Source organism: Uloborus diversus, chromosome 6, assembly GCF_026930045.1.
Source record: "Uloborus diversus isolate 005 chromosome 6, Udiv.v.3.1, whole genome shotgun sequence".
Lineage (NCBI taxonomy): Eukaryota > Metazoa > Arthropoda > Arachnida > Araneae > Uloboridae > Uloborus > Uloborus diversus.
The window spans coordinates 103373793-103392887 of NC_072736.1; the positions used below are offsets into that span (position 1 = coordinate 103373793).

A 19095-nucleotide genomic window follows, 5' to 3' on the forward strand; every position below is an offset into this window, starting at 1 on the left:
GATTTCTCCCGCTGTCTGCCGCCTGTTCCTTCTGGCCTGTAAGACAATATACCGGTCATCTGCGGGTGTGGTTCCTCGTGTACGACCACTACTGAACACCCGGATAGCTGTTCCTGTAGTTTGAAATTGTCTCCAAAGTCGTGAAACGATGCTGTGAGCAATTCCGAACTCTGCAGCCACCCTTGTCACACTGCGGCCTTCCTTCAACTTCCCAATGATTCGACCTCGGGTAAAAGCGTCCAGATGTCGTCTAACAGATTGATTATTCGCCATTTCTCGCTGAGGCAGCAACTCGGTGTGATTTTAACTGCTATACGGCGTGCAATCTCTTTGCCAGAAATACTGATCTTACACCGACAACATGCTTTATACTACTTAGACACTCCCCCATTAAGTCTGCCTGCATATCTGCGCATATGCTACCGTACATCACCTTACTTAATCTCCTGATTGGTCTTTCTGTCCGCTCTGCCTCTTCGTTCAGCTGATATGCTAATTTTTCGACTTCGTCCTTAATTTTTGCACACCAGTAAATATATATATATATATATATATATATATATATATATATATATATATATATATTAGGGTGGTCCTTATTTTCGAAGTTGCAAATATTTTATGCGACGGCCCCTCAGTTCGTTCCATTATACAAATAAATGATCCTTGCAAAATTTTTAGTCAATCCATGAATATTAACACGTCCCCCTAGGGCCCCCTTCTTTGAGTTTCGAAGAAAAATTTGCGTATTTTCTCATTTTTATGTAAAAATATTCTAACGTTTCATATTTAAAGTAATTTTGAACCTCAATAGGCGCTGCTTCTTCCAGACCAACCATTCTCTCACTTTCATTCTGTAAAATTTAACATGTTACAGAGGGTACATGTACACCAATGGCATTGGGTCAGGAATACCGCTATTCTGCGCTCGTTTCAAACCAAGCGGCAGAGGAACGTTTCTTCCCACCAAGATGTGCACAAGGGATTCTACAGGCTATTAATGAATGATGACAAAGCAAATTGCCTTCTGAAGGGTTTGGGGGTGTTAATTTACAAAATTCCCTGTGTATGTAATAGGTGTGGTAAATAGAGTCGCAAGGTTTCAGTGCTATAAATATAAGTAATTGCAATTAAATTTTAATTCGCTGTTCTTACGTTATAAACATACCTAAACGCTCATGCAATTTTTAATTTTTAAAATATAAATTTCGAAAAATCCTCGATTACTCCTAATATAAAAATATACTGTATTTTCCATAAGCTAAAGTATAAATTAAAAAATATATCCAGATCGGAACAATGTAGAAATCTATACTTTAAATTAATTTTTTTTCTATTTTAGTACATAGTCCTTTATTATCATCAAATTCTTGCAATTCACAAGATTTAGAAACCGTAATGGGTATCTATCCTAACCTGTTGAACTTTTGTTTTCTACAGCTGTTCTACCACAATGCAAAGAAGCTTGACAACTATTGATGTCTGCTCGCCTTTTGTCACTGTTAGACAAATGTCACATTAGGGATAAATATGTTGTTCATTTATTTACAGCCTATGTAGATGCAGTAAATTTAAATCCAAATGATCTAGTGATCAATCGTACATTCCTTAAGTGAGCAAGAGAAAATCTTCGAGAGGTAAAATTAAATTTCATGAATTTAAATTTAGATTTTGTGGTTATTCACTGGGCTACAAAGCTACAGCAAGTTGTAACTAGAAAAAGAACGCCGACAGGATTACCGTGATAGCTTCAGGTCCTAATATTGAACAGCTACTCGGAATTCTTTAGATATTTCTTCAGTTGTATATGATATCTTAGATGATAGCTCTTAATTGCTAACTGTTTTAGCTGTAGTGTTTGATACAACGACTTGCAATACCAACCGTATAAATTGTGCATGCAATTTTTAGCGCAAAAACTGAATGGTGATATATTACATTTTTATTGCCAACATCATGCTCTTGAAATCGTACTGCAGAGTGTGTCCTTAAAGAAGTTCTTCCCTTTCTTAGATCTAGATCAGACATTCAATTATTTAAGCGCTTCAAAATTTTCTGGAAAGATCTTCATTATACAGAACTTATAATATTTCAATCAAATACACATACCAGTTAAATTCTAAAAGACGAAATTGATGACATATTATTGTTCGTAAAAAGCGGAATTGAGAAAGATTACAGAGAATTCTCATAACTTGTAATAATATTTCCTGGTGAATTTCCTCCTACAGGGATATGTTTTCGGCAACTTGGAGCTTATCCCTGAGCCACATGGGTAGCAAAAGGCATTTTTGTTTAAAAATTTTTATATTTAGGAAACAATTTAAATTGACCTTACACGAAAAGAAAGCCCTTCAAAGCTGTTTTATAAAACTGTTTTACAATTAAATGCTATATGAAGATATGGTTTTTCACAGCAACCCAATCGATGCTCCTTTGAATAATATAAAATGTCTGAAAAACTAGCAGCGTACAATATGACGACAAACATGCAGCAGATGCAGTGATTGGAAAATTCCTCAATCACTTATAGTATTTAGGGGATAAACTTGTAGCTTTTTCCGTATTGGATGAAGGAATTAACTTTGAAGATGGGAAAAGACTAGTCCAAAAAATGCTTGTGATAAGGAAGACGTGTCTGATGACTTTTAACAAATTTCAGATAACAGCAGACGATTTGAATACTTTCTTAGTAAAGATCTTCCTCTTTATAGAGTCAATTGCGAGTCAATGAAACTGTTTGATAAGTTATAAATACTAAACATTTTTTTCCTATTTGATCCTGATTCCCGACAAAATGAAGGAAGCTATATAACGGGAAGAGAGATTGTTAAAATACTGAATATTGTGAATGATACAACTGAAAGAAGAGCACAATATTAAAAGAAGAATTTTACAACTAATTTACCAAATATGAGTCACGAAAACAATTTTTTTTACAGACCTTCCAAGACTATCGGAAAAAAATACACACTATCGAGATACAGTGAGAAAAGCGTACGCTTAAGGAAAGTTTCTAAAGCATTATTTCGTTCTTTTTCAACGTAAAATCTTTATATGATTTAAAGTAATTAAAAAGATAAATTTTAGTGCTACCTCACTGTAAAAATATTTTGCAAACCTAGGAGAAACGATGTACTGGGTCTGAAGTAAAAACTCTAAGATTTGTGAGAAAATTATCAAAAGTGTTAAAGTTCAACGGCCTAGGGGCACGTGTTACTATTGACCGTTTGAGTTCAAATTTTGCACACGTTACTTTTTATTATAGTGTCACAAAAGTAGGGGGCGTCGCTTGTTGAATTAAGAAAAAAATTTTTCCCCATATAAATAAGGACCACCCTAATATATATATATATATATATATATTAGGGTGTCCCAAGATATAATGGCGAAAAAAAAATTTGTGAAATCGAATAGGCATACCCTCCATTTTTTTTCCATTTCACCTCAGAAACATTGCAATAAAATATCGGGAACCCGTGCCGACTTGAGGTCAAAGTTGGACCTGTAACCCAGTACGGCGACTACAGTGGAAAGATAGCTAACTGTGTAATTTCTTACTACACGCAACATCAATTTATTTAAGTCAAATATTTACAACAATATTAGACTATAAGAAACATTACTGTAAATATTTTTATTTCAATGTTTGCTTTTTGCAGTCAGGATAGGGCTTCCGTGCTCTTGAACGCAACGTAACACAAATTGTTTTTGTTCCTCATCAGCGGTTAGCCAACCATGAAAAGTCCTGCATCATTTTTACCGCTCTTTCAACTGCATCGTTTACTGCTTTAAGCATTGAGACAGTCTTTTTCAAATAAAGGAATGAAATATTATTGACCATACCATAAAAGCCGAATGAATTTTTGTAGAGCAGCTTTAGAGATACTTGGGCCCACATTTTCGTACTTTTTTTCAAAAAGCACAAATCTTTTTTGGGTGCATTGACTGCCAAAATGCATTAAAGCCATGGTTTCACGTATATTGTCACTAAAAACAAGCAGACATCAAGCAATGCTTCATTTTCCTTCGTATCTAATTTTAGTTGTGAACTAAACAGTAATTACTAACAGTTTTAGGGAGTAAATCGCTCGAGCCATCCATCGAGCTTGGTGCATGGCTCCCGGTGGTCTTATTTTGAATTAATTTTCTGTATCCTTACCTAAAAATATGATACGAAGTTCAATCAACTCTTGATAGTCATCCCTGACCGTAATATTAGTAAGTTCAGCACGGTAAAAGTCAAGTAAATTTTCCAAGTTAGGGTACAGTTCGGAACAACTCCGCAGCTCCTCCATAGCACTGTATTTTAGTGGGATAGATCAGTTCATATACATGATGGCGGCAAGCAAAGGAAAGCATTTCTCTATCAATTTTTTACTCAAGATTAGCGAACAAACCACGTAAAGGACCTGTTTTAAAAGCTGTAGTATCACAACAGAGTTTTAACTTTGTCTTCGAGATTCCAATTTAAAACTGCCTTTCAAACAGCCTGTGTTTGTTCTTTTCCTGTAGAATTTTCCAGATATTAGAATTATCCAGAGATATTCGTCACATTCATATGAAATAAATATAGATAAGCGATCTTCTTTGGATTTTTGAGCACCCAAAGCAGGAAATAGTTTCTTATCCCAAGGTAAATTCACTACATATGGTACCTCGTACTGAAAACCAATTTTTATTATTTTCTCATGCTCCTTCCGATTTTTGGTTCGAATTCTTTGAATTGAATATTGACCTATCGGAAATTCATCAATGTTACACCCAAGTACGTCAATATTAGCTTCAAGAATAAACACATAATCTCGTATACTTGGACACCTGTCCAATGAAACAACTGACTTTGGAGTAATAAAACCGCTCCTCATTACATATTTACTTGTTCCAGGTTCTGATAATACTTGTTCCCGGTTCTGGAATACTTGTTCCAGGTTTTAATAATACTTGCTCCCGGTTCTGGAATACTTGTTCCAGGTTCTGATGTACTTGCTCCTGGTTCTAATATACTTGTTCCAGGTCCTGATAAACTTGTTACAGGTACTGATTTATATGTTTCAGGGAAATCTTCTGCATTAATATTTTCACTAGAGCTCGAAGAGGAATCTTCTTGTACAGGTTCATACAATTTCGAGGATGTTGAAGGGGAATCGTATTTAATGCGCCTGTTTTCTTCTTTGATAGCTTAATGTCTAGCCCTTTCCTCATTGTCGGTCAGTTTTTTATCCGCTCCACCTAAAGTGACCACGTCGGTCGAACTCTCTTTGGAGTTGCAAGAAAATCCCATCTTCCTCTATTTTGATTAACCGAAGTGCATCAGCATGTGCAATATTGAATAAATTATTTAAATTACTCTCAACTTTTTGTTGGCGCTGCCTGAATACTTCTTGCAGTTTCTTTGCATTTTTTTGTAAGTTTCTCCAAATTTGATATAGGTTTTTAAGTTTATTCGCATAATTTGGCAGCGATTTGGTGGGAATGCGTGCCTTTTCCGAAAAGATGGTGCATTCCCGAATAGCAAGATTTGCACTTTCACTGATGGTTAAATTTACTTCTCGAATGTCATAAACAAAACAGACAGAACTTGTCCGTTAGAGGGAAGTTTCAAGCCCATAATTTGGTATTTTACGTGACTCCTATAAAAAAATCTCTTTTTTCGAACTTAGCAAATCCAATGCCATGTTTCGTTCCCTATGGAAGGACTATACTGCGCTCGCTGACCGGAATGTATTCGTACTGACACGTTTGACGGTTTGCAAATTGCCACGGATAAGCCCCCCCCCCCCCCACCAACATATGTTTTCCTGTTTTCATTTGTTTTCTGTGCACTATTTACAGCTGCTTTGAGCTTCGCAAAGTATCGCGTTGCGCCATAAGCAAGCGTTCGCTTGCTTATGGATATACGTGCTATTTACACGTTTAGGCCTTTAGGCGCAAGTCGGCACGGGTGCTTCAAATTGCATGAAACTTTTTTTACAACGGTTTTGATATAAAAGGAAAAAAATAAGAGGGTATGCGTTTAAAATAAACGACTTTCATTTTTTGAGACACCCTAACATATATATATATATATATATATATATACATATATATATATATATAATATATATATATATATATATATATATATATATATATATATATATATATATATATATATATATATATATATATATACATATATATACATATATATATATATATATATATATATATATATAATATATATATATATATATATATATATATATATATATATATATATATATATATATATATATATATATATATATATATATATATATATATATATATATATATATATATATATATATATATATATATATATGCATACAAACGTTTCTCAATATTGCTCGTCTATCAGTTTCCTCCTTCTTCTAAGTATTGATTTCTTTTAAAATGGCATTTGTACCATGATTTGCTTTCTCTAGTGTTCCTAAAGACGGATTTGTTCAAGGAGGAAAATGTTATGATGAGATTGGCAGAAGAATACGATGTTTTCATCCTCCAAATAAACTGCAGCTAGCTCTGGCAAGATCCCAAGCCGAACGGCGTGAGCTTAAAATTTCCCGCGTCGTTCCGCATCCCAAGTATAACCCTAAAAGAGTAGATCACGATATAGCGCTTCTAAAGCTGACAAAAAAAGTAACATGCTCAAAAAAACTTATGCTTGTATGTATCACTGAAGGCGAACACATGGATTACCCAAAAAGTCCTGTTATTATGGCTGGATGGGGCCAGACTGATGGTTTTAGAGGTGAGTTTATTTTAATGCATTTGGAAAAATATGTAGCAAGTGCTATACATATAATGGAGGGAATATTACAATTGGGTAGCTACAATTTTGGCAAAATATGGGTAATTACGGAGGAAAATTCAATTTGGGTAGGTTCACTCCATATAACAACTAGGTAACAGCTGCAGAAAATTAGGGTAGACCATCCAGTGAATGATCACTCAAGAGCACTTTTGTTTTGAAACAATCATAACATTGTTAAACATTGTGCCATTTGGCGCATTACAGTAAAAATATTTTTGATGAACTTTAATAGTTCTGCATCAGACATTTTCAGGGGGTTGAAGTTAAAAAAAATGCCTCAACCTAGTAAATGAACTATCTAACCGGTTGACAAATGGAGCATTTTCTGGTCGTTTCCTATCTGGAAACGTAGGAAAAGAAGTGACTACTGCCAATATATCTAAGAAAACTGTTTTAAAACTATTTTTTTTTTGTTTCAAAACAATTACGTGTTAATTAATTTTGTGCTGAAAATTAAAATAATCAATTAACCAACAGTTTTTGTGCTTCAAAACGTTGGTTATTTGATTATTTCAATTACATGCTGTTTATTCACTAGAGAACGCTCATTCACTTGTTGATCTACCCTGCATAGAATTTTCCAAACTAGATAAGTTTATTATCAGGAAAAAAAAACATTCTATAGCTAGCGACGTTGAGATGTTTAGTTGTTCATCTTATTAAGATTGCAAGGATTCAGCGATAACTATGCAGGCTTTTAGAACTGAAAAGCTTCACATTCTTCAAAAATCACGAAAGGAATGAAAATTTCAATTCCCTCGAAATAGCTTATTAGCAGTGTTCCTCATTATCGTACACTTTTAAAATGCTAGTGTTTTGTACTGGAAAATACATTTTTTTTTACTTCTAGTGCATTGGCAAATATAATTAGTACTAGCTGCCGGCCTACCTTCAAAATAAAAATTGGATCAAGTGACATATATTCAACAATCAGGCGTAAATAAATAAAAAAAAAAACATCATGCAAAATTTCCCTTCCAAACAATGACGACAGATATTACAATACTTTTAAGAAATTAAATCCGGAAAGATGGATTTAAAAAGTGTAACTATGGAAACACAAAATAAATTTTAAGTTTAAGGAATTAAAATGCGAAAGAAAATGGTTAACACTTTGAATTGACATGAGATTTTTTGAACTTGATTTCAAAAGGCTTATATTTTTTTCCCTTTGGAGATAGAAGCTTAGTTTTTCGACCATAAGTCGAGAAAGATCTGAAGTAAAAAATGTCGCATTTTCCAATGGTGTCAGAAAAAAAACAGTAGGATAATTCCTTCACATTTTATTGATAGATTTAATGGAGAATGTAGTGCCTAAATTTCAGCTAAGCCTAAAAATATTCGAGCTAAAAACGCAAATAACTCCCGCCGCAATTAAGTTAGAGCATTGAAACAAATTGCGTAGAACGCGGAAAATTCTACCTTTTCCAATGATATGTAATATTAATATATGCAAGTAATTTTTTCGCAAAAAGATTTGGGAAATTATGTGAAAATTGGGCTTAAATTGGAATAAAAAAGGAACTACTAGTCGAATTTTTTTCGAACTGGTCTGCAAGCCTTTCCGGGCCTGAAGAAAGATACATTGAAAATTTCAGCGAAATCGAACGATTAGTTTTTGAGTTTTGCGCGTTCACTCAAGCAGACGCTTTTCGGATACTACATTTTATAATTTGTAAAGATTAAGAACATTCGGCTCTTTAAACACATGTTTTGAATTTTTTTTCAGCGAAATCGGCCAGGTAGTTCTCGAGCTTTTCGCGTTTAAACAAGCACACGCTTTTTGGAGACTTCATTTTATACAATGTAGAGACCCAAATTCCCCTGTAAATCAACACTTAGATTGAATGTGCTAATAATTAAGCATCCGCGTTGTTCAACAAGAAAGTTATCACTGCCATTTAGGCTGAGAAAAAGCTGTTAGGCTTGAATCATTAAAAAATTTAATCCATGAAATATCATTATTTAAAAAAAAAAAAAAAACTTTTGAGAGTGAGATTTAATTGAAGTAAAAGGAATAATAGGGTAAGAAACTGTCCAGTTCAGTCTTGTTAAAATAACGCCTTTCCCTGCATGTTAAACATAACAAAAACATATTATCAAATTATTATGCCGTGGCGCGAGTTTCACTGTTGATGACGTTAGGAAACTCGATTATTGGCTATTTTATATACTGTCTATTATATATATATGAGGGTAAAGACTATTTTCTAGCTTACATTATCCGTCATAATTCCAGCGTTTTGTTGTCGGTTTGTAATTGTTGCCACAAACATTGAAAAGTAATAGTAATTATAAAGCTAAAGTACTTCCGATTTTTAATTGTTGTCAAAAACAATGAAAAAATAAGTAAATAAATTGTTAATAAATTTTACAAAGTAATTTAAAGGCTGAACGTAAGCAAGCATTTTCAAAAGCTTTTTCTTTTTCACTATGCTTGTTCAAAACTGCTTTTAAATACAGTCTAACAAGCCGTCAGTATTGAAAAAAAAAAAATGATAAATGTAACAATTCTTCTTATACATTTATTTTAAACAAAAAGTCAATGTTGTTTTTCTTTTCGTTTTAATAAGGGTAGTAACAGGTCAATATGTTTTAAATTTAAAAAAGTCTAACGTCAAAGTTCAAAACGAAAACCTTTACAATAAAATATAGTTTTTTTTTAATTTCTGAAGACTATTTCTACAAGCATTATTTGCTTTATAAAGTATGGAATAAAACTAATAGGGTTGTTTGGGGTAAGTGGAACCCCTTTTGAGAATAGTTCGTTTTCGAAACCTTGTACAAACGTTTTGAAATGAAAAATTTAAACTAATTGTCTTCTTTTATCTTGGACATAATAAACAAAAGTTCATCATTATTTTTTAATATAATCCTTTAAATATTCTTAACAATTATATTTTTAAAATAATCAGATGGGAGTCTCACTTACCCCATAATAAAGGGTAAGTGGGACACCCATCCCTCTTTATTTAAATTTAAATAAAGCGTATCTAAAAAAAAGGGGTAATGTGGTTTTACTTGATAAAATATGAATTTTTATTAGGAAATATATTTCTTGTAAAAGTACCTAAGTACGAGATATTTACTGTCTTTTAAATCTGTACAGCAGAAAATTTTAAACTAAAAACAAAACAATTACATCTGTAAAATTTATTGATAGCCTATATGTACATATTTTGCTTTTGACTTATAAAGGAGTGCTGAGTAAACGTAGGGGTAAGTGGTGTACCTCGGACATATGTGTACCTTGGACCTAGGCTGATTATAGCTCTGCTTATTAAAATATTTGAATAACAACATGTGTATTCAGTAAGTTACCGCCCTATAGCCAGGGCTAAGGCAGAAATACGTGAAATACACCGCCAGCTCAGTCATATCCAGCCGAGGACTGCAGTTTCGTGCTTATTAGCACTCAACAGCCCGGCATAGGAAAGCGACTGAGCTGGAGATGGAAACCTTAAGGAAGCCAAGAGTGCCAAACAAACTGGTAACTAATACAGAATTAGCTCTGACCAGACGAGTGACCGAAGCAATGGTTCGGTTCAACTCGAATTTTGAAGGCAAGGCAAGTATATTCAGTAAGTTACCGCCCTATAGCCAGGGCTAAGGCAGAAATACGTGAAATACACCGCCAGCTCAGTCATATCCAGCCGAAGACTGCAGTTTCGTGCTTATTAGCACTCAACAGCCCGGCATGGGAAAGTGACTGAGCTGGAGATGGAAAACCTCTTAAGGAAGCCAAGAGTGCCAAACAAACTGGTAACTAATACAGAATTAGCTCTGACCAGACGAGTGACCGACGCAATGGTTCGGTTCAACTCTAATTTTGTAGGCAAGGCAGGTATATTCAGTAAGTTACCGCCCTATCACCCTGAATGAAAATATTACCTTACCCTGATTGCTAATAAGCACGAAACTGTAGTAATCGGCTGGATATGACTGAGCTGAAGGTGTATTTCACTTAGCAACAAGTGTAGTTAAGTATTTGTCACTAGACATCTCAGTGCATACTATTATGTTTTGTTGAAATCTCATCTGATTGAAGTATTATTGAAAAAGGAAATATACCATTCAAAAGTAAGTTTTTCCAGATACTTTTATGTATCTTTTATTATTAAACATATATTGTTTATTCTGAAATGAAGGTCATGCATTACACAGTCATGTTCTAGATATAACACCATGTGCTTGAAACAAAGTTAGGCCTAACTGTAACATAATGGTCAGCTATTTTGTTTTTTATAACCAAGTAGTATACCTCGAACCCAATACAAGTGGTGTACCTTGGACTGGTCCAAGGTACACACTTCTGCATAGTTGTTACAACTCCTAAAATTTCATGTTCTCCAGTTTGTTGGAATAGTTGGACGAGCATTCCCACTGTCCTTCACATTATCAAATATAATTAATGGCTTTAAAGTCACTGACTTACATATACTGAATGAAAATATTTCTCAAGATTTTGATTTCCTCCTATCAAATGTCACTGATCTCTCAATGCAAAAGTAACAAGAAAATAACACACAAAATGATTTTTCTGGTGTGTCAACATCTGAAGCTAGTATTTATTTGCTAACAATTGTCACTCCTGAAGAAATAAGGCCATATCCAATTGCACTACCGAGAAAACGATTTCATAGGGGAGACCTAAAAGAAAGTCTTGTATTTTGACCGACACACCCGAGAAAGAGCGTCTTGAAATAGGAAATTCCAAAATTGCAAGGAAAAAAAGTAAAGCAAACTAAGACAGTAAAAAACCCCTAATAAGTCAGCTAAAAGAAAACTTTATTATTCCTCAGAGTCTGAACTTGAGAATATTGAAGATTTATACGAGGATACCAACATTTTAGATCATCATTTTAATGAGCTATAAGATCCAGATAACGTCAATATTCAGATTGGTGGTTTTTGTATTGGTGAAATTCGCTGGCAAGAAAATTCAAATATTTTCTTGCAGAGATTATTTCTATTGCTGATGATGGACATGAAGTTAAATATCTGAAAAGAGATCCAAACTGTCAGATCCTGCCCTTTATGAAGTTGACAAAAAGGATATCATATTCAAGTTTCCACACCCAATACTAACTGGTGGATCTGAAAGGCAGCTAGAGAAGTTGACATTTGGAATTGTCTTATCCGATTAGAATCTTAGTTAGAAATAAGTGTAGCTTAAAAAAATAATCGTTAGTGTGGTTTTCAGAAGCTAGAGCGTCTTGTCGTTTTATTAAAAAAAGTGAACCGTAATAAGATAATAAAATCTAAATTTTTATTTATCTTTGAAACAAATAAAAAATGTATTTCTAAAATTATGTGTGGTTTACTGATTGATAAATGGTGATGTTCTTACTGAAAATCATGTTTTCTTTACCTGTTAATCATTGGTCCAAGGTACACCATCCTAAGACCCAAGGTATACCACTGGTGGTGTGCCTCGGTACTAATTGCATTCTTCTGTTTTTTCTTTAAAATGTAATTGAAATAAGTTAAATAAATTTTTAAGATAATTATATGTTGTGTAAAAAATCATAAAGTTTTAACTAAAGGTACTTGTATTTAGATTTGGCAAATAATTATGAAATTAAAAATTGAAAAGTGAAAATAGGTCCGAGGTACCCCACCTTCCCCTAATATAGTTGATTAAGGTCAATTTTGGTAAATTAGCCAAAATTATACGTTGAAAAAGAAATTGGAAACACTAAATGGCTGTGTCTGGGTAGAGTCGGCTAAAAAGAAGAACTGCCATCATACTGGAATTCATCCTCCATAATAGCTCCTACATCATTTGCACCAGGTCAATAAAAAGTCATTATTTCTATTCGTTCTTGCAAATTTAGTAGTATTTGTTTTTAATTTGTATTATCTACTTCCAACGATAGACTTTTAGGTTTACTTTGATGTAAGTTTCAAATACATACTCACCAGTTTTGCAATTTCTGTAGCTGAACTACCAATTCCTACTAGATCATAGTTATCTTGTATTTCACTAATACAAATATTTAATGAGAGTTGATTTTGATTTTAAAATTCTCACTATTATAGGGATGCAAGAATTTTCGTGTAAAATATTATCAATATGTGTTTAAGAGGGACCCACTTAACCCTTATGGGCGAAAATTTACGGGGCAAGTGGGACCCTTCCTCTTAAACACTTATAAATAATGTTTTATATAAAATTTCTTGTTGCAGTACGCACTTTAAGTTAAAATTAACATGAAAAATTAATGATCATAAAAAAATTAATAATAACTAAGCTAGAAAACCTTTTTTGAAAAAAGTTTCTTGAACTCGCATTTTTTTTCTTTTGTTCAGAATTGTTTTTGACTAAGTGCTATGACTAAGAAAAAAATTCCAACCACTTTGATGAAATTTGACACGATCAGTGTAAAAAAGTTTTAAAACTTTAACCATATTTCAGTATTAAGGGGGTGACCTATTTCCCCGACCGACTTATTATGATTTCTTGATTAAAACACTCAAAAACTTAATATCTTAAATCTTAGTATCGTTACATTTGGGTTAATCTTGAAGCAGCCAGTAAAATTTAAATTATAATTTGAGAGAAGAAATAGGTGATAGACAACTTTGTAAAAACGAATAGCGTTTACTATATCGCCAATATTTCATTTCTCACTTTATTTCAAAATGCTAGTTTTTTTTTACTTCCTTTTACAAAAAAGGAAGTATTGTATTTGCAAAAAAAAAATTCACTCAAAAATCGACTTTAATTTCCATTTTGCTCACCCCCGAATAAATCTTGAGGTTTTTTTTTTTTTCGACTCGACCACACGTAGATAAGTGCCTAAGAACGTATAGACACGCGAAATATCCATTTTAAAGATTCCCGAGTTAGTAACAACGAGTTTTCTCGTGACGTCCGTATGTACGTATGTATGTAAATGCGGATGTGCGTATGTGCGGATGTGCATATTTATGTCGCATAACTCAAGTACGGTATGTCCTAGAAAGTTGAAATATTGTACGTAGACTCTTAGTGGGGTCTAGTTGTGCACCTTCCTTTTAAATTTCATTCGAATGCTCCAAAGGGGGTCTTTTGCCCCTTTTTGGGGGAAATCATTGTTAATTTCGATGTATACTCAAGTGGTGTTATAATTTTTCGGACACTTAGCAATATATCGCCAGTCTTTTGTCACCAACTTGGCGACAAATTTGGCGATTTTTTTTAATCTGGTTTTAAATTGGCCACTGTTTCTGATATTTAGAGAGTAAACTATTGGATCACATTAAAATTACCAACGATGGGAAAATGACATTAAATTGGAGTGAAAGGAAGTCATGTGAGGCACACATCAGCTTGTTTTTATGTAGTGTACCGGTGGCTTTAAATTTAGATACCCGAACTTGGATTTTTTCTCTATCTGGAACATGATCCTTTCAGTCAAACCAGAACCGAAAGCAAAATTCTTCCTAAAGGGTAACCTAAACCCCCACATTATGAATAAGCTCCTTTAAATAACGTTGATCACCACACCATGCATCGCAAGTACTGCAAATGGCTCGTATACTACTATCTATCGATACCATTTTCACCACCGTATCCCCACCAGAACTCTTGCGGCATCCTCTACAAGTATAAGAGGATGATATGCCATACGCTGTATTTAAAACATCAAGTTTACATTTTTTTTATTTAAAAAATTTTTTTTTTTTATTTTAGGTGGAAGAAATCCTTATTTAAAACAAACTAAGTTAAGAGTTAAGTCACGGGAAAAATGTTCGATTTCCACAGACACTGACGATGTCTTGTGCACAATCGGATCGGACTTTGGCGGTACACCATGCAAGGTAACCTCACTTTAGTTGATTAATGTATAAAAGTACTAAAAAAATCCGCAGAAATATAAATATACGTTATTGCTGTATTATAAGCAGTATAAACTCTTTTTAATATCAATTTTATCTGTATGTGTATGTTGAATAATGCGGCAAGGTTTGAACCTCGGGCTATTTATTTTAAATTAGTGGTGCCCGCACAGCTTTGCCAACTGATGGTCAAAAATTATTAATTGGAACAATATCGTATGGAAATCTAAGAAAAACCAGAACTACCGTATCTGACGCAAGGTAATTCACTTTTCAGGCGAATAGGTTCCTGGACTAGGAAGTTACTTTTGCTAAATATTTTTGCTAAGCTTAGACACAGACTTAAAAGGTAATCCTAACCAATGCAATATTTCGACCTTAATTCTCTTTGAAAAAAAAACCATATATATCTACTTTTCGTCTGGGAACAATACAGAAATTTCTCTCTAAAACGATTTTTAATTATTTCTGTTTCTTTTAAAATAAAGAAACATGTATTGACTTAAAAACCTCTTCTTATAGTGCTTTTATTTCATTTATTTCCAAGTATTTTAGAGTCCAACTATCTAAAAATAGTTCTTTGCTTTATTAGGGTGATTCCGGAGGACCACTGATGTACGTCGAAGACGGAATAAATTACATAACCGGAGTGGTTTCTCACGGAACTGCAGATTGCCAAATGACGGGCGAAGTAAAGTTTTCTAAGGTGACTGATCACCTAAGATGGATACGCCAATATGTACCACTGGATGAAGTTAAGAAATATCAATATGATGAAGATTATTCTTTTTAACAGGTAAGTTTTTGAACAAGAAGGAACATAAAAATTTAATAAAAATCCTAAAACACCCTGGAGCCTCATCAGGGGGTTACTCCCCGAGGGTAGGGGATAAACCTTGAGATGTTTTGTGAGTGCTGCAAGCGAAAAACCTAAAAAAACAGCACTAGCACCCCGACATCTTAAAAAAAACATTAGGGATACAGGAAGTCAAAAATATAAGCATGACAAAAAAAAAAAAAAACGTTGGAACATTTTCAAACCAAAAATACAAGCATCACATATATTAATTGAAACACCTTCAGAACTAATTCAAACTACAAGAAAACACAAACGAACTCAATATTGCAAGAAGAAAAAACGTGGAAAGAACATAAACATGAAACAAACAAAAAGATCTACTACTACTCTTTCATGAGCTTGTAAATGTGGTTGTCGTTGAAATGAACTGCATATTGGTTCTCAGTTAAGGTTGCGGTTAAATTTTGAATCTCTGTCTTCAGATTTGTTTTATTGTTGCATAATTTTTGTATCTAGTAATTTGCGAGATGATTATATTGCTGCACACATTTTTACTAACACAGTTATGAAAATGAATTAATGAATACACTCTGAAATCAAAATCCTTATCCGGGAGTAACACCCAGCTGAGGCCCCAGGATGGTTTGAAATTTTGATTCAATTTTACGTTCCTTCTTGTTCAAATTACATATATCTCTTTTAATTTTATCGTCTACCAGTATCAAAGTGATGCCTGTGGAGCCTATTAAACTGAGTTTTGAAGCTCGATTTATTTTTTTAAATTGTTTGAATTGTCCATGGTTAAAATGCAGTTTATGTTCATGTTTCTAAGTATATATATATATATATATATATATATATATATATATATATTTATATTAATATAATTTTACGTACTATTTATTTATATCTTTATATAAATATTATGATATATTGTGCTATATATTTTGATCTTGGTTGGTAACAGATACACTCTTTGCCAGAAAAATTGGCGAACTAGGAAACATTTTGCGGAATGGAAGGATATTTTACAATATGTACAACGTGTTCTATTGTTAAAAAAGTGCAAATACACAACATATTTTTTTGTTAGTAAGTACAATGTATAAGTTCAACATTGGTATAAGAAATATTGTTTCAAACTGAAAGCAAAATAACTATTTATTACAGGATTAAAAAAATTCAAATGCTTGCGCGGTTTGAATTTAAAGAAATAATATAGTGCTGTGTGTAGCCAGTATTTTTCCTGCACAAAAACTGGATACTGGGAGCCCTACAATGAATGGCAAAAAATGTGAAAGAAGAGAGTTACAAATACACCACAGGAAATGGTGCTGTGGATCAATATTAGGGATCACAGTGTATCGTATGCGATGGCGTTCCATAAATTATATCAACTGTGCGTTTGGTGTGCTACTAACTACAAGGTCAAAATTACGGCTTTTACGATGTTGCCTCTTTTTTGAGTATAGTCGGTTTCGACGGAATTGGAAACCATCCTTATAAGCAGATCTTCTTCAGCTATGAATCCTGATTCAAGGCATTGATGAAAATCTGATAGTGCCATTTATTTTCAGTGATACACTGCACTCAAGCTGGTGTGATGCTATAGAGTGCCATAGCTTACAGTAAGCGGGCACCCTGAATATTGATGCGAAATACATGACAGCCCGGCAGTTTCTCGTGACAAGCTACAATTACGTGTGTTGGCAATCATGGCAAGTCTAGCCGGAGCTATTTTTCAACAGGACTGTGATCGGCCTCACAAAGCAAGAGTACCACGAGACTTTCTCGACTAGAACCAGCTAAATTTCTTGATTTTTTATTGATCGAGCATATGAGCATATCTGGAAATTCTTGGTGCTGTATTACGGACAGATCCTGAATTTGCTTAAATTAGAGCACATTTACAGTAGCTTTGGAACATGATGGTGAAGTATATCGTGCGAGGATTTTACCCTTGCATCTGTGCCTTTATCGCCTCTTGGGTTGAGAGAAGAGGCGATTCCTTTGTTTTTATGATTTTTCCTGCAAAAAATTATCGTTTTGCTTCCATATTTGTAATTACATTTTTACTGTTATAGGAGCATAAAAAGCAGTATCTGCAGAAATGAGGAAATGATTGAAGAAACTCGTTTTTTATTCTATACTAACAATTGAGAAATGTAGAGATTTGAGGGTTGTTTCGTTCTTTTTTTCATCAGTAACCTAACAAGAAAATTGGATACGAGAAGGCTAAAATGCAATATAGGAGAAATATGCAAAAAAAAAAAAAAGAAAAAGTTGCAGATACTGCCCTTTATTTTTCCGAAAGAATTAACATCAAAGCTCCATTGAAACTGTTCCTTATTCATGTAACAAGTAAAGGTCGCGAAATTGAAGTTTAAAAGCAGCCTTGATACAGTAAATTAGAACAAATGTTGATTGTTAGTTGGTTTTATAACTTGAAATCACACTTCAACATTATCTTTTACATCGCCTGAAGCAACTACCTTCAGCCCCGCATGCAACTGTCAAAATAAATTAAAGTTAAGGTGTTAATGGTTTGAAGCGAAAACAAAAGTTTAAAAAATGCAAAAGGTAATTATTAATGGTTTTTAGGTATCGACATTCATATTTAGAGAAATCATTATCATTAAAAAAAATCCGAATGCAGAAAACTCACTTTTGGATTTTTTTTAATGCTAGTTAAATAGAGTTAATCTTAACCCTAGTGAAATAGGGTTAATACCACTTTACAATCGTGGATTGTTACACGTTTTCAGGGGCCTTATTTCAGGGCCTAGAGTGAGAAAAATTTTATATATTTGTACAAAGAGTTTTTCTTTTTTTTTTTTTTTTTTTTTCGAGTTGTATGAGCTTTTGTAGCATGTTTTTGGGTTTCATATAATAGCATTTACATTCATTTTTCTGCATCAGTAGAAAACTGTTTAGTTAAGCTAAAATAGCTAAACTGTTTGTAATAATTTTACTTTCAAAATAGTTGCCCTCCTAAATATAGCCGTAAGGACTGGGTGCAGTATAAATATTTGTATTTCACATTTTTTTCGGTAATTTGTTTTATCTTCAAACGTTTAATATCTCTCCTCTGCATTTTATGTTTACCAATTTTGCAATTGGGAGTGAGTATTTAAGATTAATGGTTGTGAAATATGTCATATACATGCGTGTGGGCATTTGTGTGTGTGTGTGAATATGCGTGCTGCGAATGTGGATACGCATTTATAAATACTTTTCGTTTGTTTCAGATACCTGATTGTGATTTGCTGATACTCTCTTCCAAGTAAACTTTGAGCACTGGTTGTGATATCATAGCTACGGAATGATTCAATTGCCACTTTGCTATGTGTACAAGTATCTCCAGTTAAAAAGCAGGCTTGAAGGCTTAGATTAAAGATTCATTAGACAATAAAAAATTTTGAAAACTTGACTCACTAGTTTCATTTCGGGTCACCATATTCAAACATGCTAAAGTGAGCTTACTGCAATAAACTGCATAGTTTCCGTGCTCAAAGTATTGATGCTTAGTACATTGTAGAAAAAAGTTCAGAATTTCACTCAGGTAATTTTACAAAAGTTAGTGTGAACGGAGCTGCTTGTCACATTTTTTTTAAAAAAATCGTCATAACATTTT

General features: G+C 33.4%; 1 protein-coding gene across 1 annotated transcript in view; it reads left to right on the forward strand.

The window, feature by feature from the left end:
* The window catches only part of LOC129224901 (chymotrypsin B-like), a 63607-nt gene extending 44723 nt beyond the window's left edge, over nt 1-18884 (forward strand). Inside the window, exons 2-6 of the mRNA XM_054859447.1 lie at nt 4932-5037; nt 6461-6775; nt 14517-14644; nt 15255-15458; nt 18710-18884. Coding sequence (XP_054715422.1) covers nt 4932-5037; nt 6461-6775; nt 14517-14644; nt 15255-15455 — 750 coding nt within the window. The 3' untranslated portion in view covers nt 15456-15458; nt 18710-18884. The remainder of the gene's footprint in view (nt 1-4931; nt 5038-6460; nt 6776-14516; nt 14645-15254; nt 15459-18709) is intronic.
* Nucleotides 18885-19095: the final 211 nt, after the last annotated feature.